General features: G+C 42.3%; 1 protein-coding gene and 2 non-coding genes across 5 annotated transcripts in view; all 3 read left to right on the top strand.

The window, feature by feature from the left end:
- Positions 1–26256, top strand: part of atg16l1 (ATG16 autophagy related 16-like 1 (S. cerevisiae)) — a 52051-nt gene that overhangs the window by 14536 nt on the left and 11259 nt on the right. The window contains exons 5-14 of one of the 3 annotated variants that reach the window (XM_021587226.2): positions 2270–2343; positions 7528–7779; positions 8325–8390; positions 9839–9925; positions 12017–12079; positions 12354–12398; positions 13764–13866; positions 15107–15212; positions 20746–20816; positions 23744–23815. In XM_021587226.2, coding sequence (XP_021442901.1) covers positions 2270–2343; positions 7528–7779; positions 8325–8390; positions 9839–9925; positions 12017–12079; positions 12354–12398; positions 13764–13866; positions 15107–15212; positions 20746–20816; positions 23744–23815 — 939 coding nt within the window. The remainder of the gene's footprint in view (positions 1–2269; positions 2344–7527; positions 7780–8324; positions 8391–9838; positions 9926–12016; positions 12080–12353; positions 12399–13763; positions 13867–15106; positions 15213–20745; positions 20817–23743; positions 23816–26256) is intronic. The other 2 variants (XM_021587227.2, XM_021587228.2) reach the window with 2 other exon arrangements.
- LOC118944795 lies at positions 13982–14251 on the top strand. Its single transcript, XR_005040112.1, has one exon.
- On the top strand, positions 15261–15528 carry LOC118944796. Its single transcript, XR_005040113.1, has one exon.

Here is a 26256-nt window from a genome sequence, read left to right on the forward strand (position 1 = left end):
GCTATGGAGAGTGATCACACAGTCATCCAGAACAGCTGATGCTCACGTGCATGCTTTAATGTTGCTTGCCTCGGAGTGAGCATAAAAGGCTTTTTGCTCGTCTGGTAGGCTCGTGTCACTGGGCAGCTCGCGGCGGGCTTTCCCTTTTGTAGTCAGTAATATTTTTCAAGCCCTCCCACATCAAACGAGCGTCAGAGCCGGTGTAGTAGGATGCAGTCTTAGTCCTGTATTGACACTGCCTGTTTGATGGTTTAAGGGCATAGCAGGATTTCTTTTAAGCGTCCGGATAAGTATCCCGCTCCTTGAAAGCGGCAGCTGTAACCTTTAGCTCGATGCGGATGTTGCCTGTAAAACATGTACGTACGTGGGGATGACGTCGTCGATGCACTTATTGTTGAAGCCGATGACTGAGGTGGTATACTCCTCAATGCCATTGGATGAATCCCGGTACATATTCCAATCTGAGCTAGCAAAACAAAGTAGCATCCGCACCATCTGACCACTTCCATATTGAGCGAGTCATTGGTACCTCCTGCTTTAGTTGGGGATTGTAATCAGGTGGATAGAATTAGGGTCAGATTTGTCAAATGGAGGGTGAAGGAGAGCTCTGTTTGGTGTAAAGGTGTTCTAGAGTCTTTCGTATTAAAAAAAAAAAAATCTCTCTTCCTCTCTGGTTGAACTTGACATGCTGGTAGAAATGAGGTAAAACGGATTTAAATTTCCCTGCATTAAAGTCCCCAGGCCACTACGAGTGCTGCTTCTGGATGAGCATTTTCTTGTTTGCTTATGGCCTTGTACAACTCGCTGAGTGATCTTAGCATCGGTTTGTGGTGTTTAATTGATGGCTACGAATAATATGGATGAGGTAAATTGATAAATTGTCATGAGGTATTCTACCTCAGGTGAGCAATACCTCGAGACTTCTTCAGTATTAAACATCGAGTACCAGCAGTTGACAAATAACCCGCCCCTCGATTTACCAGACGTAGCTGCTCAGTCCTGCTGATGCACGGAGAAGCCAGCCAGCTCTATATTGTCCGTGTCGTCGTTCAGCCACGTCTCGGTGAAATGTAAGATATTAGTTTTTAATATACCATTGGTAGGATAGTCTTTTAATTTTAGATCGTCCAGTTTATAGTTCACTTTTTAGTCTTTAAAGATAAAATCTTCCAGTTCGAGGTGAGTGATCGCTGTTCTGATGTCCGTAAGCTCTTTTCAGTCATAAGCGGTAGCAGCAACATTATGTACAAAAATGAGTTACAAACAATGCAACAAAATAGCACAGGTGGTTAAGGAGCCCGTAAAACGGCAGCCATCCTCTCCGGTGCCATTTGTGTATAATTGTCTTCACTATTAGTCTACAATGTAGAAAATAGTAAAAATATTGAAAAACCCTGGAATAAGTAGGCGTCCAAACTTGACTGGTAATTGAGGCAGTCCAAACTGAGTCAGAAAGTTCCCAGTTATAAAGAGGGGCATGTGCTATGCCACTTCTTATACTAAGTTAAGAGTAACTAAGAAATCTTACGATGTCAAATGATATCATGCCCAGTGCTCCAGCTATGCATTTGGTTTGCTAGCTAAGTGGCTAGATGTCAAGATCAAGTTTCTTGGTTACTTCAAACATTCAATCCCCTCCTGGCTCAAGATCCCTGTTGCCTAAATTTGTTGTGTCAAAAAATAGAAATAGCGCCCCTTGTGTTTCGGTAATATTGTATTCTCCGGCATGAAGTGATTATATGCAATGGCAACTGAAAAAGTGGGTATGTGGCGTACACCCTCCACTAAATCACTGTGTATGGGGCAGGAGTGGGACGGAGGACCAGAATCAAAGGCTCCATTGTTTTTGACTTTGTCATTGGCCTCATTGCCTTATAACTCACAAGACTTATGTAGCCCTGTCCCCAAAGATGCGGTGACTGATGGCTGGAAATAAAGGATTGATCATGAGTCATGATCGATCGAAGGGGTGAAATGTGTATAAGTCTCGTGTTAACCATGTGGCTATCTGTGATTTCAAAGTAAGCTTGTTGCTCAAATGACTTTATTTACCAGACATTATCTGAAGAGCATACTACTGTTGGTTAGCTATTTGATTCAAATAAGTCTCAAAATGTCTGCGACTATGTAATTTGGAGCAAGGTCTGGATTTAAGACCTTGACTTTCCATTTGTTTATAATTGGGTTTGTTTTGTAACCAACTTGCCATCAGTTGTGGATGTTTTTGACTGAATGTCTTTCTCTTCTCTCTTGCTCTGCTTTCATATAGCTGGCCCAGAGTGTGATTGAGCTGAACCACCAGATTCAGCAGAAGGACAAGGAGATTCAGCACAATGAGGCCAAGTGAGTTTACTCTACATGTTATTTAGTCTCTGTGCTTGATTGGGACTTTTTGTACTTTCCAACACTCCAGCTATTTGCTATATTGTTACCTACTGATGTCGTTCCCATGAACCAGAATTATGGTTTCTTCCTGATAAATCAGGGATTTCTGACCATCCTATTTACACTGAACAATGTGGTGTTTCATGAGTTGAAATGAAAGATCCCAGAAAATGTCCATACGCACAAAGTTTATTTCTGTCATTTGCACAAATTTGTTAACATCCCAGTTAGTGAGCATTTCTCCTTTGCCAAGATAATCCATCCACCTGACACGGGGCATATCAAGAAGCTGATTAAACAGCATGATCATTACACTGATGCACCTTGTGCTGGTGACAAAAGGCCACTGTAAAATGTGCAGTTTTGTAATGCCACAGAGGTCAGAAGGTAAGGGAGAATGCAATTGGCATGCTGACTGCAGGGATGTCCACCAGAGCTGTTGCCAGATAATCAAGTGTTAATTTCTATGCCATAAATCGCCTCAATGTTTTAGAATTTGGCAGTACGTCAAACCGGCCTCACAACAGACCACGTCTATGGCATTGTGTGGACGAGCAGTTTGCTGATGTGAACGGAGTGCCCCATGTTGGGGTTATGGTATAGGCATGAATAAGCTATAGCCAACAAACACAATTTGCATTTTATCGATGGCAATTTCAATGCACAGAGACCGCGATGAGATCCTCAGGCCCTTTGTCATGCCATTCATCCTCCGCCACCACGTTTCAGCATGATCGTGCACGGCCCCATGTCGCAAGGATCTGTACACTATTCCTGGAAGCTGAAACTGTCCCAGTTCTTCCATGGCCTGCAAACTCACCAGACGTGTTACCCATTGAGGCTGTTTGGGAAGCTCTGAATCAGGGGTTCTTAAACTTTCAGCCTGGGGCCCAAACTAGAAATTCTGTTTTCTTGGGACCCAGGAAGACCTGCAACTATACGTAAATATGTGTACATTACATTGCCCTAACGCCCAAAACAAATGCAATATAGACGACAACAATAACTTAATACTCATAAATAGCTATTCATGTTTGATCCCCATTTAAAAACTCTTGCATATCTGTCTAGGTTTGAACTGTTGCTGTTAAAATACAATACATAATTTAAATTCTGAACAGGAATAAACTGATTTGATCACATCACACAAATGTCTAACAGAACACACAAGCTAAGTTTTTTTTAATAGTGCAAGCCTAAGTAACAATACAGATGAACAATGGTCAGGCCTATTGTACATCTTACTTTAGAAATGATTGTTGAAAAAAAGTATAGGTCAGAACTGTGACTGTTAAAATATCATTTTTATTATGAAATGTAATAATCTGATCACATCACACAGGTGTAGACCAGAAAACAGAAACACGCAATCCTAATGAGTTGTTTGGCTGGTTGACGGTTTAAACAAGCAGGTCTATTCTGGCCGCCGTTTGACTGCAACCCTGACGTCATATGCAGCATTGATTCTGTACTTGTAAGGGGTTTAGTCTTGTTCCAACTCGGGAGAGACAAAAAGGTTGAGAGCCATGCGTCCTCTGAAACACATCCCTGCCATGCCGCATTGCTTCTTGACATACTGCTCGCTTTACCCGGAAGCCAGCCGCACCAATGTGTCAGAGGAAACGGCGTCCAGCTGTCGATCGAGGTCAGCTTGCAGACACCCGTCCCACCACAAGGAGTCAGTAGACAAGGAAATCACTCCCCTAGCACTGACTTGTATAGGTATGTGGTGCCAAACTGGATTAGAACATCTACTGCTATCTCAGGCAGGCAGGAGACTGCTTCCTGCTGTACCAGTAGATGAGCAACCCAGAACTGTGAGTGTTTGTCTCCAAAGCATCTTGCTTCAGTTTATTCCAGTTCAGAATAAACAGCAACAATTCCAACCTAGACGTGTTTTCAACAGTAAGATGTACAGTAGGCCTGGATTTTTTAAAATCTGTACTGTTACTTAGGGTTGCAGTATACGTTTTTAGCTAGCTTGCTTTGGTTAATGTTAGCTAGCTAGTTGTGTACAAGGTGATTGTTTGAAAGAGAAACTCAACGTATTGTAATCCCTTATTTCTGCTTACATTATCATCACCTGTTATAAAATGACAACAATACCTTGAGATCTGACTTACTATTCCATTGTTGAAGCACTGTTTCCTGAAGCCAGGGGCGCCATTTTGGTTTTAGAAGTGGGTGTGACGTAACCTGGCGGAGGGGTCCTCTCCCAGATGTTTTTTGGGGCATCTAAAGCTCATTTCCTGCATTTATACACAATCCAAAAAGTCGTCTATTTGAAATAAAAAAAGTAGGCAAAAATTCCCAGTCGTCTAGCTAGGTAAGATATTATTAATTATGTTTAACTGATTAAGAAGACTGAACTCGATCATAGGTAATTCGGTAATAAATAATGTTGCACCTTTTAACCATTAGACTAACAAACTACAGACTTTTGGTGGACTTTAAGACATCATCTCTATCAAATTTCAGCCAGACTGACTAGCAAGCCTGAGCTGCCTGTACGCCCGATTTTCCCCCCCCCCCCCCCCCCCCCCCCCAGCCTAGTCAATAACTCAACTCCATCCCAATACAATTTCCTTCCCAGTTCCCACCTTAAAATGTTTTAATTATCAATGAAAAGGTTATAATTTTATAAATAGCCCACATACTCCTCAAATATACATTTAAAACACAAACAGCAATTTCAGCAATTAATCTCACAGGACAAACCGTAATGTACAACTATTTATACTTGCACACTATAGCTGGGTTGCCCCGTCCTGTCCCTAGGGGTTTACCACACTTCAGTGCCCCAACACACCCCACTCAGCTTTAGGATCTTAGTGAAACACAAATTTACTAGTTTTGGGTGTGTTAGGCCAATGCCGGTGACAACCCACAGAGCGGCAGACCACCAGGACTGAGCAGCCCAGCAGCTAGGGATTTCCTATATAGGTATCTCCCCTGACATGGGCATGTTTTCAATAGACTCCTTTATTCTAACTGTATTCCATATAAGGCCTCCAGACCTTATGACAGTTGCCCAGTTTACCCTTAATCTTGTAGTAAATCAAAGCTAGTGATACTTAACTTGACATTTCCTGAGGATAACCAACCTTCCAATTAATGGAAATGCATTACTTAGCTGCTATAAGTGCTTGGTTTCATGGTTTTGTTTGCTTATTTGAAGAAACTAAGGAATGGGGAGAATTTTTAGGCATGTTGAGATAAAATAACATACTCTTTGAAAGAATTCAGCCAGCCTTCACAAGACCATAACATATGCAAATGTGTCTCCTTTTGTGTTTTACACCTCAGCAGAGGAATGACATTTCTGAGTCCATGTGATTCAGATTCACTGGCATATAGTTCTTTCTATGGCTGGTCTTAAACTATATAGTAATTTGTCTAAGATATGTTTGAATCCCCAGTCATGTTCATGTCTTTTAACCCTTAATCATCAATAGCTTCTTCCAGGACTTCCTCACATTTTTGTTTTACTTGTTTTCTGTCATCAAAAAACAAACCTTCATACAGTTTGGAAATCAACTTTGGAGGTTTGTCACACCTGCCTTAAGCTTAAACTGCTTTCCTCTAGCTACCCATCAATTCAAGATGGAACTTTGTAACATTCACTGGTATTTTTAATATACAGAAAAGACCGTGGACTGGTCCTTCGTTGGTTGTCTGACCCTGCTGGTGAGCAGTGTTGTGGACTAGAGGGCTGCATTCCCGCGGGACGACTGCAGGTCCCGACAGGGATCATTACGGCGCGGTCGGCATTTTTCATGCTGCGGCTTTGGGATGAAAATATTTTTGTTGTCCCGCCAGGTGGGGGAGGAGTGTGCATGAAAAGCTGTGGGAGCGGGATGAAGAAATGGGTCCCACGCAGGCCTTTACTGTTCACCATGACAGTGAAGCCTGTGACATTACAGCTGTTTATAATTGTCAGTGTGAAAAGTAGGTAATTAGCTAGGGAAACTGACAGCTCAATAACATTACATTGCCATATTGGCCTTATAAAAAAACTGGCATTGCACTGAAATAACAGAATCAATCGTTTGGCTGATGGTTTCATCGTTTGATTCCGGTCTAGTGGGATTGATGCAAAAACAATAGCTAATGTTGCAAAGATCAGACTGGGGGGGACAAAAATGCAATTTTTTTTTTGTCCCCCCCCCCCCCCCCCAAGTCCCTGGGTTTACTGTCATGCTATGGATGTTTAGTCAGGACGTTTCATTTTAATTTATTCGTTTTAAGAGACCCATTACTAAGCACTTCTCCACACAAAACACATTGTGGGCGCTCCTCGTTATTTGTCAATGTTTGTATGAAACCAAGAGTGAGAAACTCATCGCTGTATTTGTTTCAAAACTATTGATCTCAGTCAGAACTTCTGGCTAGCTTGAGTCAAATTCGATGACAGCGGTGAGTGATGGTGTGTGGGAATGACAAGTTAGTAGCAGACAGCCCATCTTCTGCTGAACGACAGCGCTGCTGGGTGATCTTCAAGAGAACTGCCGAAAAAAGATCCGGTGAAGCACATCTCCCTCCCACTCGCTTAGCTGCCAAGCTGAGCAGAGGCACCGCTGCTAAGCAGAGCGCACTGAACAGGGAGCACAGTTGCACTTGGCCTAATTAATGAAATAATTATACATTTACTCGAACACGTTGCGAACAAAACTTTTAAGAAAGGCTGTTCTGAATCCATGTGTACAACAGCATGTTCCAGTTCCTGCCAATATCCAGCAAAGTTGCATAGCCATTGAAGAGGAGTGGGACATTCCACAGGCCTCAATCAAAAGCCTGATCAACTCTATGCTGAGGAGATGTCGCGCTGCGTGAGGCAAATGGTGGTCACACCAGATACGGACTGGTTTTCTGTTTCAAGCACCTAACTACCTTTTTATTAAGGTATCTGTGACCAACGGTGCATTTCTGTATTCCAAGTCATGTGAAATCCATAGATTAGGACCTAATGATTTAAATTGAAGGATTTGCTTATGAACTAACTTTTTATTGTTTCATGTGTTTTTTATATTTTTGTTCGGTATAGATTAGATTATTCGACATTGCAACTGACCATCCCAAATGGTCTTTCCTCCTTTCCCCCCCCCGATATGATTACATTTTTCTGCCAATCTCATCTGCCAGGATGCAGGAGTACCAGCGGCAGATTGCCGAGCTGGAGGGAGAGTGCCGGGAGCTGCGTGGACAGCTGCAGGACCTGGAGCAGGCTAACCAGACGCTGAAGGATGAGTACGACGCCCTGCAGATCACCTTCGGTGCCCTGGAGGAGAAGCTGCGGCGCACCACCGATGACAACCAGGAGTTGGTGTCGCGTTGGATGGCTGAGAAATCCCAAGAGGCCAACAAGCTCAATGCGGAAAATGAGAAAGACTGCAAGTGAGTGGGGTTGTCCTGATACCGGGTATCACGATACCAGGAAGTATCATGGCAACGAAACAAAATATGAAGCATATTCTATTTCTTGAGGAAAACAACTTTGTCTTGTCACTGAGTCACATTTTATTTATTCCAAGCTTTAGCACTCCATATTTTACAGAAACCGAACCTACAAGTGAGTGAACCAGGGCGTCACAGCTTGACTCGGCTCTAATTGTATCATATCCTAGTGTGATGAGGGTGCATAGAGCAACTGGGTGGCTGGCCTGGCGCTGAGAAGGCTTGGAAACCCAGCTGTGGCTCAGGGATCGATCTTCTAGGTTCCCCCAAGTGGCCTGCATGCAATTTTAGTACTTTTTGTATTTAATCATGTAGCAAACACTCTTATCCGGAGCAACTAGCAATCAATGGATTCAACTAAAGCAGGCAGGATGACCTCATGTCACATTCATTTTAAGTAAAACCTTCCAAATAAGTGTTTAGGTTGTTGTGTAATCCAGTAATGAGTGCATTTTATCTAGTTATTCTCATGCTTTTCGTTCCAGGCGCAGACAAGCCAAGCTTCAGAAGGAGCTTGCAGACGCTGCAAAGGAGCCCCTGCCCTTGGACCCGTGAGTATTATTTACCATAGAACCACAGACTGCTCTGAGCAGAGGGATAGAGTAGTTTGTGAGCTAAACTGGTCAATTCTTAACTCAACTTGGGGTGACTTACCTTTTTAGTTAGGTTCATTTCTATGGCAACGAATGCATCAGCTTTAACCTTTTCCGTGGCAGGCTAACTCCACTTTATCCTGAATTAAGTGTTTGAGCTGCGAGTTGAGGACCAATCAGATTTTCTTTACTGTCGCAAAGCGTCTTCATCATACCCTTCATTCTCGGTTCAATATTTGAGGAAGATGACATTTAAATATTTTATTACCGTAATTTCCAGACTATAAGCCGCTACTTTATTCCCACACTTTGAACCTCGCGGTTTATACAATGACGCGGCTAATTTCTGGATTTTTTTCCCCTGCTTTCACAAGATTCATGCCGCCAACTGAGCACCGTCACATAATGTGACGTAAATCGAGCGCACTCAAACTTCCCATCATTCTGATTACGGTAGTAATTTTGTCACCCTCATCATGGCAAAGACACAGAGAAATGCATATGATGCAGCTTTCAAGTTGAAGGCGATAAATCTGGCTGTTGGAAAAGGAAATAGAGCTGCTGCATGGGAGCTTGGCCTTAATGAGTCGGTGATAAGACGTTGGAAACAGCAGCGTGAGGAACTGACTCAGTGCAGAAAGACAACAAAAGCTTTCAGAGGGAAGAAAAGCAGATGACCCAAAGTATTTGCAGCCACTCGACATGCATTTAAGGTGGCGCTCCTTGTTCAGTGGTAGGCTTGGATGACAAGTGGGGAGAAATCCTTCACTAAAATGGGCCGCAGGCGAAGAGCATCTTATGGTCAAGTCTGCCAGTGGGTCCTGACAGCGTGGAGCATTGTCAAAAAATCCACTATCATCAACGGGTTTCGAAAGGCTGGACTGCTGCGGGTTGAAGGGGCAGCGTGAGCTCAGTGGGGTATTTGCCTCCGGATGAAAGTGATGAGAGCGACAATGAAAACGATCCAACATCGGATGAAGCAATTCTGAGGCTATTCAACTCCGACACCGAAGGAGATGACTTCAGTGGTTTCAGTGCACAGGAGGACGAAGATAGTGACCAATGACTTTCTTGGCAGGCTACTGTTTTAATTTTTGTTACAAGCCGAGTTTCGTTTAAAGGCTGTGTAAAGTTCAATTGTTTCAATGTACCGGTAGGCACCTGCGGCTTATAGACATGTGCGGCTTATTTATGTACAAAATACATTTTTTTTAATAATTCAGTGGGTGCGGTTTATATTCAGGTGCGCTTAATAGTCCAGCAATTACGGTAATCAAATCTACAATTTAAATGCATATCACACTATACAGTTAATTATGGCAAGAGCGGATGCGAGGGATCAAGGAATTACAATTGAGACTCACCCCTAGGATTGGTGGTTGACTTTTCTGGTCTCCTGTTCTCAGGGACGACGACATCGAGGTTCTAGCTGAGGATTCTGGGAAAGGCACTAGAGAGGCCTCTCCCAACCGGCCGCTCAGCCGCACCCCCAGGTGGGAGTGTGACTCAAACATGTTCTTAGTGAAACCCTGTCCAGAAACGGCCCCTTTCGCCAGTCCTACACACTTGATGTAGATCTAAGAATTTGATAGATCTAAACAATATGGAAGTAGCTCCACCTTACCCTATGAAAGGCTTGGGTGAAATCTTCAATTTACATATTGTTTATACCATACCTGGGTTCAAATGATTTGTTCTTTAAATACTTATTTTCAAATTAACTTAGTATAAAAAGCCCACTTATTCAGATTTTTTCCTTCCAAATACCATACGGACCTGGGTTGAAATGCATGGGAGAATTTATTTGTTGTATTAGAAAATACACTATTTCCAAATGCATTCCAATATTCAGCTACTAAATATATAATCCAAATACTTGCAGTACTAGTCAAAAGTTTGGAGACACTTACTCATTCAAGGGTTTTTCTTCATTTTTACTGTTTTCTACATTGTCACTACATGATTCCATATGTGTTATTTCATAGTTTTGATGTCTTGACTATTATTCTACAAAGTGTCAAACAAATCAAAATGATATTTGAGATTCTTCAAAGTAGCCACCCTTTGCCTTAATTACAGCTTTGAACATGCTTGGCATTCTCTCAACCAGCTTCACCTGGAATGCTTTTTCATGTCTTGGAGTTTGAGGAAGCTCACATATGCTGAGCACTTTGCTGCTTTTCCTTCACTCTGCGGTCCAACTTATCCCAAACCACCTCAATTGGGTTAAGGTCGGGTGATTGAGAAGGCCAGGTCATCTGATGCAGCACTCAATCACTCTCCTTGGTCAAATAGCCCTTACACAGCCTGGAGGTGTGTTGGGTCATTGTCCTGTTAAAAACAAATGATAGTCCCACTAAGCGCAAACCAGATGGGATGGCCTATCGCTGCAGAATGCTTTTGGTAGCCATGCTGGTTGTGTTCGTTGAATTCTATATAAATCACTCACTCTGTCACCAGCAAAGCACCCCACCACCATCACACCACTTGCTTCATAGTGGGAACTACACATGCAGAGATCATCCTTTCACCTACTCTGCATCTCACAAAGACACGGCGGTTAGAACTAAATCAATTTGGACTCATCAGACAAGTTCAGATTGCCACCTGTCTAATTTCTATAACTCGTGTTTCTTGGCCCAAGCAAGTCTCTTCTTGTTGGTGTCCTTTAGTTGTGTTTCTTTGCAGCAATTCGACCAAGAAGGCCTAACTCACGCAGTCTCCGCTGAACAGTTGATGTGTGTTACTCTGTAAAGCTTTTATTTGGGCTGCAATTTCTGAGGGTGGTAACTCTAATGAACTTAACCTCTGCTGCAAAGGTAACTCTGGGTTTTCCTTTCCTGTGGCAGTCCTCATGAGAGCCAGTTTCATCATAGCGTTGATGGTTTTTGCGACTGCAATTGAAGGAACATTCAAACTTCTTGACCTGTTCCTGATTGACTGACCTTCATGTCTTAAAGTAATGATGGACTGCCATTTCTCTTTGCTTATTTGAGCAGTTCTTTCACCAAATAGGGTTGTCTTCTGTATACCACCCTTGTCACAACACAACTGATTGGCTAAAACGCATTAAGAAGGAAAGAAATTCCACAAATGAACACCTGTTAATTAAAATGCATTCCAAGTGACTACCTCATGAAGCTGGTTGAGAGAACGGCAAGTGTGCAAAGCTGTCATCAAGGAAAAGGGTGGCTGCTTTGAAGGATCTCAAATATAAAATATATTTAGATTTATCACTTTTTTGGGTTACTATATGATTCCATGTGTTATTTCATGGTTTTGATGTCGTCACTATAATTCTACAATGTAGACAATAGTAAAAAAATAACAAAACCCTTGAATGAGTAGGTGTCTGGACTTTTGACTGGTGCTGTACTTCCAAATGTGTCTTGAAAGTAATTGAAATACCCCCCCAAAAAATGTCAACCAAAGTCTGGTTCATACTCAACATTTCAAATCTTTTCAAATCTACACAAGTGCCTAGAAAGCTGGGGCTAGGCATTTTTCTGGACCGGGATGTATATTTTTGGCGGGGGTTTTGCGTCGCGTATGAAATAACCCTCCTCTCTGATCCTCTCTTGTAGTAAACGTATTTCCGGACAGCCTCCTCAAAGCGGCCTGTTGGACTCAATCTCCAACATATTTGGGTGCGTTTGCTTGGTTCTCTGTGGCGAGTCTGAAGTCTTCCGCTCTATGGGTGTCTGTCTGTTCGTCTGTCCTGGGTTGTGTTCATAAGGCACCAAACGGAGGAGTTGCAAAAAGTATTGCAACAGTGTGCGTTAATGAATACACCCCTGGAAAGGGGCTTTTTTCGTTTTCTGTTTCATTATATTTTCAAACATTTTCCCTTATGTTACTGTGGATCCTTTGGACGGGTGTGTCCATCCTGTTGATGGCTTCTCTCTGTCTGTCCGTCTGCAGCGTATCTGAGTCTGTGCATCCCGGACTCCTTCCTCCAGACTCCAGGTGAAACGTCACTGTGGTGTCTGTAGGGCTCACAGCTGTGTGCACGCCTGTGTGTGTGTGTGTGTGTGTGTTAGAGGAGGCATCTTGATGTAGCTACTAAAAATAATCCAGGATGATGGCACTATTACATTTTGGTTTCTCAGTGAAAACAAATTAAAACACTTGGTCAGATTATTAGTTTCCCACGTGGGATTTATCTAGGGCCAAATCTGGGAATGACAGTGGCACTTATTGACTGACCATCAAATCTTAAACTGATCGATTGATTTAAAACATGGTCTCGGACATAACTTTTGCTTTGTTAGTGATTCAATGGCGCTTTAATCATATTATGCAAATTCATAAATCTTGGAACTCTTGCTGAATGTTACCTTTTTTTTTAAAAACATTTTATTGCTTGTTTTGAGTATAAGACTAATTCCATCTGTGAATGGGGTAATTTGTTTGATAATTCCAAAGTGCTTCATCTCGTAAGTATACCCTCATTAGGGTGCAAATATCACATACTGACATGCTTTTCAAAGCACCTGCGTCTTTGTATGTGATTTCCCCACCCTTATACCGGTATGTAAATAAGCGTGGAGACTGGGGTGTTCCATAAAACAGGATAATTAAATTAGCCAGCCATCTTTGATAAGTATATATATATATATATGTACCTTTTTTTTCTTATTCATAAAATAATTTGTAATTTTATGAATTTAAAAAAAGGTACTTTTAATATGGGTTGTTAGATGTGAAATTACCATGGTATTAGACTTCATGTCTTTCTCTTGAGGCAGCATTACGTTTGTTGGCTTACTGTAAATAAGTCAATTGTTTTGCTCCATGTTGGTTAGCTTCCCAGCTAAAGTGGTTTACAATTGGCAACCGCTCCTACACTATTTAGCTACTGTGACACTTGGCTATAGCGTATTGGATATAGTATGTATCCTTGTTTGTTTGAAGGATTTCCGGTGTGGATTTACTCAATCTACCCTGCGAGTGTTGCATTTTCCTTTCCGTTAGCATAGAAACAGACTAAAATGAAGTGTGAGGCAGTTGTGAGTTGCTTCTGCATGTCTCGTTGGTTACCGTTTCAGCTATGCTACGCTTGTGGTCTAGTTTGGCCGTTAGCGGCAACTGATTTGGGATCCTAGAAATCCCTGGCTTCCATTTGCTTCCTGACAAGAGTTCCCTGACTACTTCCCACTTCCATCGCTCTGCTTTCTGACCATGCACTGGCTTCCCTGGGACCATTGCATGTTGTGCTATGAGTTCTGTGAACATATGGTTGTATTTCGACTTCCCTAAATGCATTTTGTTTTTGATTGTCTGCGTGTTTGAGGTGATTAGTAGTTTTACGGCTCTCTACTCTGTTGACAGGCGTCGTCCTGGGAACTCGTACGGAACATCACCTGAAAACACGGAGACGACCTCCGGAGTGTGTGCCGATGTCCGCGTTCCCTCCACTGCCCTCCATGTGTTTGTAAGTGTCTTGGTTTCATTTTCCTACACAGTATTTTGAGATCAGGCCAGCTCTCACATGTGGACATGCACACATTTTTATGAAATTTATGAAATTTTTTAGGTCAGGTGCTGAAGGTCGATGATGAGATGTAAAAGGTCTGATTGCCCAAGTCCCTTCCCATTGTCCCCTCTGCTCCCAGCAGCCCCTGCTCTACTCCCAGCATGCTCTAGTTGTGCATCGTTGGCCACAGGGGATGCTGACAGAGAGGATGACCTCACATCCTGTCTCTTTAAAAGACCAAGGTGTCACAGTGATGATGGACATCCAACATGACCAATCACCAAGGAGTGTGGGGTTGTGGGATTGGGATAGGTAGATGATCTCAAGTTTTCAAGCTGAGACCTAGACTTTAGAAAACGATGCAGAAGAGAAAGAAAAATAAATGTGATCGGCCGCCTTGATTGTCTTATGTAGAAAAATTTGAAATTGTGTTTTTTTATATTGAATAAACGCAGAGACACAGAACTACAATGGTATATTATACACTGCATTTGAGGAACAATGGGAAAGTAATTCTGCTTTGAAAGTTGATAACTTGTAACCCCACTTGAGAAAATGGCCCTTGACTATTTTGGGACACCTACCGGAGAGCTCTTTGTGTACACCCATTCAGGATTGTTCACACCTTTTTAAGCCAGCCCCACCCATCTCTTTAAGGATTCACATGTGAGGTCATGTGCTAACAGTGAGTAGTGTAGTAAAGATTAAGACTAAGTGGTAAAAGTAGTAGCCTACAATGATGAGAAATTCCAGGTGAACAAAGTGTCCAGATAAAAATATTTTATAAATAGATGACACTTTAACAACTTTATTCGTATTTACAGATGGCGTACAAGTTTAAGGCACATGAAAGTTAACATGTTCCAGAAGGCATTTCTGCAAAAAAAACCTAGGTGACATACGGCTAAACTAGTCACAAATGGCTTTTATGGACTTTCAAAGGAACTGTGGACCAATTGGCAAAGTGTGTATGACGTTTGTGGTTTAAAAACAACCTCTGTATCTACAGTCACTGCCTGTATTTACTGTGAACACAATTTTCGTTTTTATTAGGCACCAAATGGACGAATTCTGCAAATAAGATGTTTTTTGTCGCAAACCCCTTTTTGAAAAATGTTCAGTTGCGTGTGTGCCTATATCAACATGAATGACGCTGATGACCTCTGGTCACCACTGTGTGTGGCATTTGTCTGTTTAGGAAGCCCATGATGGGGAAGTGAATGCGGTGCGGTTCAGCCCAGGCTCCCGACTCCTGGCCACCGGAGGGATGGACCGCAGGGTCAAACTGTGGGAAGTGGTCTCAGGTATGTGACGTCTTTGTATGAGGAAAGTGTGTGACTTGTTGATCTGGAGGTCAGTGATGAAATGTAAAAGGTCTGATTGCCCAAGTCCCTTCCCATTGTCCCCTCTGCTCCCAGCAGCCCTTGCTGTACTCCCAGCATGCTCTAGTTGTGCATCGTTGGTCACAGGGGCTGCTGACAGAGAGGATGACCTCGCATCCTGTGTCTCTGAGACCAAGGCGTCACAGTGATGTTGGACATCCAACATGACCAATCACCAAGGAGTATCAGGGTGTGGGTTTGGGATAGGTAGATGATCTCAAGTTTTGCAGCTGAGACCTTCATGACAGGAGAATGATTAGTGCACCAAATGGTTGTGTCAATTAGGTATGTGACAATTTTGTCTTTCCATTAAAACGCAAAGAAAATAATCTTTAAATAGGCAAATCGGTTAAGTACAAATTGTTATTTCCAATGACGGCCTACCCTGGCCAAACCTGGACGACGCTGGGTCAACGCACTATGGTACTCCCAATCACGGCCGGATGTGTTACTGCCTGGATTCAAACCAGGGACTGTGACATCTCTTGCACTGAGATGCAGTGCCTTAGACCACTGCGCCACTCGGGATCCCCCTTTCCAGCCAATGACTCAACATTCTAACAGTCCAATGAATACATTTCAATTATGTGACCCGAAGAATAATCATTTGGTTGTTTATGAAGATCACATTAGAATTTTTATTTTTTTAAACATTTTTTAAACATGGCATTTGTTTTTTTCTTAAAGGCCCTCAACTCTGGACCTTGAAGCCAGTTACACTGCATCTTTTAAAATTTTCCCATATAATCAGGGACTGATTTATACCCGGGACACCGTGTGTGTAATTTATTATCGGGTAGAACAGAACCAGCAGGCTCCAAATCTCATAGGCTAGACGTGTATAAAAAAATGTTTTAAAAAAAGCTAGTTCAAGAGTTAAATCCATTATTTGGTTTTGTCAGGTTTAAAGAAACATTGTGGAAATAAGAATGTATTAAAATATGCTGTTCTGTTTATTTTTTAAGTTACTCGTCTTTGCTTAATAGCCAGAGCTATGCTGCTGCTCGAGTGGTGCTGAACGCATGGACAGCGTGGATATTCTTGGGAAAAGTTATTTGGAAATAGAGCTGAATCTCTTGAATTTGTTATTTGACAACTAAGTGTCACAAACTGCAGAATATGCTCTTTCTGATACTATATAGAAATCAAAACGTTTTACCTGCATGGAGTCTTTCTGAAGCAGGATTTAATTGTGATGCTCCTTTCCCTGCATCTGTCAATTCTAAGCTGCGCCCATCTCTTCGTGTACACTGATTAATATTGTCACTCATCAGACTGTCAATTTAATCTTGTCTTTAGGCTAACTCTTATGTGTGAAATTAGTTTCTACTTTAAATGTGGTTTCGATGGGCTGGCACAGGCTGGCTATCATTTGCTTCCCCTCACGCATCAACTCGGATAGAGTCAAGCATATGTTTTGCAATATTCTAAAAGCCTACTGCAATACGTAGCATGTTTTTGTTTCTTATAGTAAATAAAGTGGTGCCCTAACTGCTGCTTTTCACAAATTAAAACATAAGAGTATCTTATCTACCCATAAGGCGTGCGGTCAAATAATTTGCTTTAAATGGGAGTGCCAATGCTGATAAATAAGCATTCGTTATCATTCAGTTAGGCCTAATTTAAATTCAATTGTGTGGTAATGAGCGCGATCATTGCCCATTAATCCATTTGACTCACCACCTGGATTTGGTTTTATGTAACAGAATTTGAAATTATAATTTTTTCATTTCATTAAAGTAGAGAATCAGAGCTACACAATGTCATGCACTGCATTTGAGGAACAATGGGAAAGTAATTATGTTTTAAAAGTTAAACTTGTAAACTCACTTTTGAGAAAAGGGTCTTTTGAATGTTTTATCTTGTGAAGAGCTCTGTCTTCACCCATTCAGCATTGTTCACACCCTCAAGCTTTAGACCCACCCATCTCGTTTCACTCTCCGAGCATTCAGAGAGCACACTTGATGCTCTGGCCAATGATTTGTTTACCACTGGATAACATGAACAGCCTAACCTGCTCTGCTGACAATTTCATTACGCTTTTTTGCCGACTTTACTGACACTGGCCATATTCAACGGGTGTAATGTCATACACGTAAAGTTAGCTAGGGAGCCAGCAAGTTAACCTTTCAACAACATTCCGGTGGAAAGGCAGCGCGCAAAATTCAATTATTTTTTTGAAATATGTACAGTATATCAAAAGTGAGTACACCCCTCACATTTTTGTAAATATTTGACTATCTTTTCATGTGACAACACTGAAGAAATTACTTTGCTACAATGTAAAGTGAGTGTACAGCTTGTATAACAGTGTAAATTTGCTGTCCCCTCAAAATAACTCAACACAGCCATTAATGTCTAAACCGCTGGCAACAAAAGTGAGTACACCCCTAAATGAAAATGTCCAAATTGGGCCCAATTAGCTATTTCCCTCCCCGGTGTCATGTGACTTGTTAGTGTTACAAGGTCTCAGGTGTGAATGGGGAGCAGGTGTGTTAAATTTGATGTCATCGCTCTCACACTCCCTCATACTGACTGGTCACTGAAAGTTCAACATGGCACCTCATGGCAAAGAACTCTCTGAGGATCTGAAAAAAATAATTGTTGCTCTACATAAAGATGGTCTGGGCTATAAGAAGATTGCCAAGACCCTGAAACCGAGCTGCAGCACGGTGGCCAAGACCATACAGCGGTTTAACTGGATAGGTTCCACTCAGAACAGGCCTCGCCATGGTCGACCAAAGAAGTTGAGTGCACGTGCTCAGTGTCATATCCAGAGGTTGTCTTTTGGTAAATAGACGTAAGAGTGTTGCCAGCATTGCAGAGGTTGAAGGGTGGGGGGCCAGCCTGTCAGTGCTCAGACCATACGCCGTACTCTGCATCAAATTGGTCTGCATGGCTGTCGTCCCAGAAGGAAGCTTCTTCTAAAGATGATGCACAAGAAAGCCTGCAAACAGTTTGCTGAAGACAAGCAGACTAAGGACATGGATTACTGGAAACTTATTTGGTTCAGATGTTGTCAAGCGTGTGTGGCGGCAACCAGGTGAGGAGTACAAAGACAAGTGTCTTGCCTACAGTCAAGCATGGTGGTGGGATTTTTATGATCTGGGGCTGCATGAGTGCTGCCGGCACTGGGGAGCTTCAGTTCATTGAGGGAACCATGAATGCCAACATTTACTGTGACATACTGAAGCAGAGCATGATCCCTCCCTTTGGAGACTGGGCCGCAGGGCAGTATTCCAACATAACTACCTCAAACACACCTCCAAGACGACCACTGCCTTGCTAAAGAAGCTGAGGGTAAAGGTGATGGACTGGCCAAGCATGTCTCCAGACCTAAACCCTATTGAGCATCTGCGGGGTATCCTCAAACGGAAGGTGAAGGAGTGCAAGGTTTCTAACATCCACCAGCTCCGTGATGTCGTCTTGGAGGAGTGAAGGAGGACTCCAGTGGCAACCTGTGAAGCTCTGGTGATCTCCATGCCCAAGAGGGTTACGGCAGTGCTGAAAAAATGATGGGGGCCACACAAAATATTGACACTTTGGGCCCAATTTGGACATTTTCACTTTTGTTGCCAGCGGTTTAGACATTTAATGGCTGTGTTGTTATTTTGAGGGGACAGCAAATTTACACTGTTATACAAGCTGTACACTCACTACTTTAGATTGTAGCAAAGTGTAATTTCAGTGTTGTCACATGCAAAGACATACTCAAATATTTACGAAAATGTGAGGGGTGTACTCACTTTTGTGATATACTGTAAAATAAGTAATGCAAAATACAATCAATTTGGAAAAGCCAGGGAAGGATGTTTTTTTTGGTAGGAATCGTCCACTAGGAATCGACTCTAAAGATGAAATGTTTTTGGACTGGAGGAGACTGATATTAGTTGCCGTACTTCTGTGAGAGACGTGTCATGGAAATTTCCTGTATTACCAAATCATGAGGGCAAACCACACACAAGTCAGAGTTATCATAAAGTCCATCTTTAATTATGAGCTTCACCATAGCCCTGTGACTCTCAGATCAATTCAGTGTCTATAAATGAATTCTCTGAGAGTGTCAACATAATGGCAACTGAGATCCTTTATAGCAAAGACACACCCATCTAAACTCACATGACAAATAACAGATCTTAGGAACATTACACAAAGAACCTTTTACTTGAAAAAAGGAGTATCCTATAGCCAGACAGCATTGGCTATAAATTATCCTTCAGTTTGGTCTCCTAAACTGAAGTTCTTATCTCGTTCTTGGTACCACTTAGAACCAAAACATTACCTCATCCAATGACATATCAATTGTCAATTTCTAGATACTCCCATAAAAAATACAACCCCTCCTGGACAAGCTTACAGAGAGAAGAGTGACTGGCACACAGACATTGTGGAGCCACGTAACTGGTTCCCCATTAATCACACCATCCCTTCACATGGTTTAGGAATAGTTACAGACACATTCACAGATAAGACTAACCCGACCTCTCCCCTCTCTGGGCCCAAGTAACTTTTACACATAAGTATACTTTGATAAATAAGATGTTTTATTCATTTTCATATGTTACCTAAAGAATTCTGATTCTGCACCACAGACGCATCTTTCATTGTGAGGGATTGGGGGATGGGCAAAGTATAGGCAGGTTGGCCACCAGGCTGTCCGAGTCAGAACCACACACTAGGCCCATCTGTCGGCAATCAAAAGCTGTATTTCGCTATTTCTTTGCTTGCAATGTCTCTCAAATTCAGTAAAGCAGGGCCTATGAATGAATAGGCCAGGATATTCTACACGAAACAGACAGACTGAACACACGCTCAAATCATTAGCGAAGAGAAGCGCGGGCTAGCCAGCTGCATTGTGATACATTTTTGGGGTGAGGGGAACAGCTTTCTGTCAGGGATTTTTCTTAAAATTAAGGATCCCAATTTTCGTTTAAACGTTCACACCCCAGATTATTTACCATAGCTGCATAGAATTGCACAAAGGTTGTAATTTTGAAATGGTTGACTGTTCAGTTGGTGTGTATTTTAATGGGTACTCTTTTGTTCTGTGTTGTAGCAGTCTGTCATGGGTCTTGTTCATTCGTCACCAAAAGAAAATGGCTTGAAGGGGGGGGGGAATAGCTGAACTCGTCCAATACGAAACACTAATTTTAGTTTTCCGCCACGTGCTACAATTTAACACGGCCCAGACATCACCCCCTTTCAAATTGACTGCCATTTATTTATCTCTAAGATTTGAGTAGACCGGTCAGGGACTTCCGTAGGCACCGATTAGATATGGTTCTGGGGTGTATTCCCTATCAACCCAAAGGAAGCAAATGGATGGAAACGGTGATAAACTAACCTGAATTTGTCCAATAAGAAAAGCTCATTTTGATTGCTAAATGTTTTCTTATGCAACATTTTTTGCTACGGTGTGCACTAATGAATACCCCTGTTTTCTTCCTGTATGCAGGTCGCTGTGAGCCTAAGGGTGCTCTGACTGGCAGCAACGCCGGGATCACCAGTATAGAGTTTGACAGTGCTGTGAGTGTCATCCTGATTAATCTCCTAGCCTGTCTAAAATGGCACCCTATATCATGGATCATCAACTAGTCCGAACCATGAAAACAGCCCCAGACCATTATTGCTCCTCCACCAAACTTTAGTTAACACTATGCATTCGGGTAGGTAGCATTCTCCTGGCATCCGCCAAACCCAGACTCGTCTGTCGGACTGCCAGATGGTGAAGCGTGATCAATCACTCCAGAGAAGGCGTTTACACTGCTCCAGATTTACACCACTCCAGCCGATGCTGGGCATTGTTCATGGTGATCTTAGGCTTGAATGTGGCTGCTCGGCCATTGAAACCCATTTTATGAAGATCCAGACTAACAGTTCTTGTGCTGACGTTGCTTCCAGCTTTAGCACTCGGCAGTCACTTTCTGTGAGCTTGTGTGGCTTAACACTTTGTGGTTGAGCCTTTGTTCCTCCCAGGCGTTTCCACTTCACAATAACAGCACTTACAGTTGACCGGGGCAGAAATTTGACGAACTGACTATGCCGGTGCCATGTTGGAAGTCACTGAGCGCTTCAGTGTGGCCATTCTACTGCCAATGTTTGTATATGGAGATTGATTGCATGGCTGTGTGCTCGATTTTATACACCTGTCAGCAACGGGTGTGGCTGAAAAAGCCACAATAATTTGAAGGGGTGTCCACTTTTGTATATAAAGTGCATTCAGACCCCTTGACATTTTACACATTTTGTTACGGTACAGCCTTATTCTAAAATTGATTTCAATATTTTCCTCATCAATCTACTCCCAATACCCCGTAATGACCAAGTGAAAACAGGTTTTTAGGAATTTTTGCAAATGTATTAAATAAGAAACATATTATTTACATAAGTATTCTCAGACCCTTGACTCTGAGACTCGAAATTGAGCTCAGGTGCATTCTGTTTCCATTGATCATCCTTGATGTTTCCACAACTTGATTGGAGTCCACTTGTGGTAAATTCAATTGATTGGACATGATTTGGAAAGGCACACACCTGTGTATGTATAAGGTCCCACAGTTGACAGTGCATGTTAGAGCAATAACCAAGCCATGAGGTCTTAGGTATTGTCTGTAGAGCTCAGCTCTGGGGAAGGATATAAAACATTTCTCCAGCATTAAAGGTCCACAAGAACACTGGCTTCCGTTCTTAAATGGAAGAAGTTTGTAACCACCAAGACTTTTCCTAGAGCTGGCCGCCCGGTCAAACTGAGCAGTCTGGGGAGAATGTGATCAAGAACTCGATGGTTACTCTGACAGAGCTCTGGAGTTCCTCTGTGGAGATGGGAGAACCTTCCAGAAGGACAACCATATCTGCAGTGGTCCACCAATCGGGCCTTTATGGTAGGATGGCCAGATGGAAGCCACTCCTCAGTAAAAGGCACATGACAGCTCGCTTGGAGTTTGCCAAATGCCACCTAAACTCCCAGACCTTGAGAAACAAGATTCTCTGCTCTGATGAAACCAAGGTTGAACTCATTGGCCTGAATGTCGAACGCCACGTCTGGAGGAAACTTGGCATAATCACTAGGGTGACGTATGGTGGTGGTAGAATGCTGTGGGGATGTTTTTGGCAGAGCCTGGGTGACTAGTCAGGATCAAGGGAAAGCTGAATGGGCTAAAGTACAGCGAGATCAGTTTTTTTTTTCTCTGTTCAGGTCCTCAGACTGGGGCAAAGGTTCACCTTCCAACAGGACAACGACCCTAAGTATACAGCCAAGACAACGCAGGAGTGGCTTTGGGACAGGTCTCTGAATGTCCTTGAGTGGCCCAGTCAGAGCCCGGACTTGAACCTAATCAAACATCTCTGGAGAGACTTGAAAATAGCTGTGCATCGATGCTTCACATCCAACCTGACAGCTTAAAAGGATCTGCAGAGAAGAATGGAAGAAATTCCCCAAATACAGGTGTGCCCAGCTTGTAGCTTCATACCCAAGAAGACTTGAGGCTTTAATTGCTTCCGAAGTTGCTTTAACAAATTACTGAGTAAAGGGTCCTGAATACTTGTCTAAATGTGATATTTTCCTTATTTTTCTTTGTCATTATGGGGTATTTGTGTGTGGACTTGGGGGGAGGGACAATTGAATACATTTTCGAGTACGGCTGTAACATAACAAAATGTGAAAAAAGTCAAGGTCTGAGTTCACTGCATTTGGAAAGTATATTTCACTATGAAATCACTTGGAGCTGATTTGCTTGTGTTTTTAGTCATGTCCAACAAGAAATAAAATAAAAAGGACCCTGCCCTATAAAGAGAAGCGCACTTTATAGGAAATAGGCTGCCATTTCAGGCAAGACCTAATTTCCCCTATTCAGGTCACAGGCAACCTCTGCCTTCTGTTTTGCTACCTCTGCAGCAGGGTTGGGATCAATTACATTTCAGAAATTGAAGGTCTAAATGGAATTGACCCCAACCCTGCAGCATGACCAGTAATAGAAATCGGAGGGGAGACTATGGATCTGTCTCTGTTCATATTTGCGTTAGTTATACACGATATATGACACCACTAGCCCAATTTTGACAAACTTGTGAATGACACGTTTTTCCATAGGGATCCGGCATTTATAAACTTTGAACAAGCATATCTCCTGTCCTGTTTGAACTTGAATTATTGGCAATAATTGGCCCAAGGGCTGCATTATGCGTGGGGGATGACATGTTAACTGTTGACTTGTTTTTTTTTTTTTTTTGCTTGTGGATACTTGCACAGCAAGTTTAATGAGTCACGACTGTCCATCTTTGGTCTTTTGTGAGGTGTTGCAACCTGAACAATTTTTTTGTTGTCTTTGAACTAGATTTCTTGTTTCTTTTCAGTGGGCCTCAGTTCAGGTTTAGAAAATGTAATTGAATGACCTATGTCTGACTGCAATGATGCTCTTCCACTCCACTGTTTAACTGGGTGATGTGTGTCGCAGGGCTCCTACTTGCTGGCTGCATCCAATGACTTTGCCAGTAGGATCTGGACTGTGGATGACTACAGACTGAGGGTAAGTGTGCCTCAGAAGGGCCCTTCTATACATCCAGGACAAAACAAACCCAATTAGCTTGTCCTTATTGTTGTAGCATGCAAATGAAGTTTGTAGGGCTGACCCCATTTCGTCGACTGGTCGAGCAGTCGCAAATAGATGAAATATATTTTTTTTACACAAAGAACCTGTCTGATTTGCTCCTGTATCAGTGGACTAATCCATTGACTAGTTGAAACAATGTTTCAAGTTTGTTGCAGACAGGCCATGCATAGCCAATGTGATTGATAGAATGTTTATATTTATCAGTATATTTTTTACCTGCAGGCTGCGATGTTTCTGTGTTTGCTTTATGTAGGTTATTTTTAGATTTGTATCATTTAGCTTAACCAAAATATACAGTGCCTTGCGAAAGTATTCGGCCCCCTTAAACTTTGCGACCTTTTGCCACATTTCAGGCTTCAAACATAAAGATATAAAACTATATTTTTTTGTGAAGAATCAACAACAAGTGGGACACAATCATGAAGTGGAACGACATTTATTGGATATTTCAAACTTTTTTAACAAATCAAAAACTGAAAAATTGGGCGTGCAAAATTATTCAGCCCCTTTACTTTCAGTGCAGCAAACTCTCCAGAAGTTCAGTGAGGATCTCTGAATGATCCAATGTTGACCTAAATGACTAATGATGATAAATACAATCCACCTGTGTGTAATCAAGTCTCCGTATAAATGCACCTGCACTGTGATAGTCTCAGAGGTCCGTTTAAAAGCGAAGAGAGCATCATGAAGAGCAAGGAACACACCAGGCAGGTCCGAGATACTGTTGTGAAGAAGTTTAAAGCCGGATTTGGATACAAAAAGATTTCCCAAGCTTTAAACATCCCAAGGAGCACTGTGCAAGCGATAATATTGAAATGGAAGGAGTATCAGACCACTGCAAATCTACCAAGACCTGGCCGTCCCTCTAAACTTTCAGCTCATACAAGGAGAAGACTGATCAGAGATGCAGCCAAGAAGCCCATGATCACTCTGGATGAACTGCAGAGATCTACAGCTGAGGTGGGAGACTCTGTCCATAGGACAACAATCAGTCGTATATTGCACAAATCTGGCCTTTATGGAAGAGTGGCAAGAAGAAAGCCATTTCTTAAAGATATCCATAAAAAGTGTTGTTTAAAGTTTGCCAGAAGCCACCTGGGAGACACACCAAACATGTGGAAGAAGGTGCTCTGGTCAGATGAAACCAAAATTGAACTTTTTGGCAACAATGCAAAACGTTATGTTTGGCGTAAAAGCAACACAGCTCATCACCCTGAACACACCAACTCCACTGTCAAACATGGTGGTGGCAGCATCATGGTTTGGGCCTGCTTTTCTTCAGCAGGGACAGGGAAGATGGTTAAAATAGATGGGAAGATGGATGGAGCCAAATACAGGACCATTCTGGAAGAAAGCCTGATGGAGTCTGCAAAAGACCTGAGACTGGGATGGAGATTTGTCTTCCAACAAGACAATGATCCAAAACATAAAGCAAAATCTACAATGGAATGGTTCAAAAATAAACATATCTAGCTGTTAGAATGGCCAAGTCAAAGTCCAGACCTGAATCCAATCGAGAATCTGTGGAAAGAACTGAAAACTGCTGTTCACAAATGCTCTCCATCCAACCTCACTGAGCTCGAGCTGTTTTGCAAGGAGGAATGGGAAGAAATGTCAGTCTCTCGATGTGCAAAACTGATAGACATACCCCAAGCGACTTACAGCTGTAATCGCAGCAAAAGGTGGCGCTACAAAGTATTAACTTAAGGGGGCTGAATAATTTTGCACGCCCAATTTTTCAGTTTTTGATTTGTTAAAAGTTTGAAATATCCAATAAATGTCGTTCCACTTCATGATTCTGTCCCACTTGTTGTTGATTCTTCACAGAAAAATACAGTTTTATATCTTTATGTTTGAAGCCTGAAATGTGGCAAAAGGTCGCAAAGTTCAAGGGGGCCGAATACTTTCGCAAGGCACTGTAAGTGATTTTGAGATACAAAGACGACAAACTAAATTAAACGTTCCACAAATGTGCAAATGAAAATCATAACTGGCTCGCAGATCGGTAGAAATTGTAAGGTAAATTGGCTCTCCAAATGGAAAAGGTTGCCGACCTCTGGTGTAGCCTATTACCGGTTACTTCAGAGGTGTTAACGGCAGAATCTGCGAAGGCCGGCAGCAGGAGGGGGTATCAGGAACATTTAAAAAATGTTTTTCCCCTCCTGGTTAGACCATCTTCATCTCTGGCTTCCTCTTGTCATTTGTGTGTCATAATTATTTAATCAGTGTGCTTAAATCATCAGACAAGCTCAATACATAGTGCATTAGGAAAGTATTCAGACCCCTTCACTTTTTCCACATTTAGTTACGTTACAGCCTTATTCTAAAATGGATTAAATTCAATATTTTCCTCGCCA

This window comes from Oncorhynchus mykiss, chromosome 27 (assembly GCF_013265735.2).
Source record: "Oncorhynchus mykiss isolate Arlee chromosome 27, USDA_OmykA_1.1, whole genome shotgun sequence".
Classification (NCBI taxonomy): domain Eukaryota; kingdom Metazoa; phylum Chordata; class Actinopteri; order Salmoniformes; family Salmonidae; genus Oncorhynchus; species Oncorhynchus mykiss.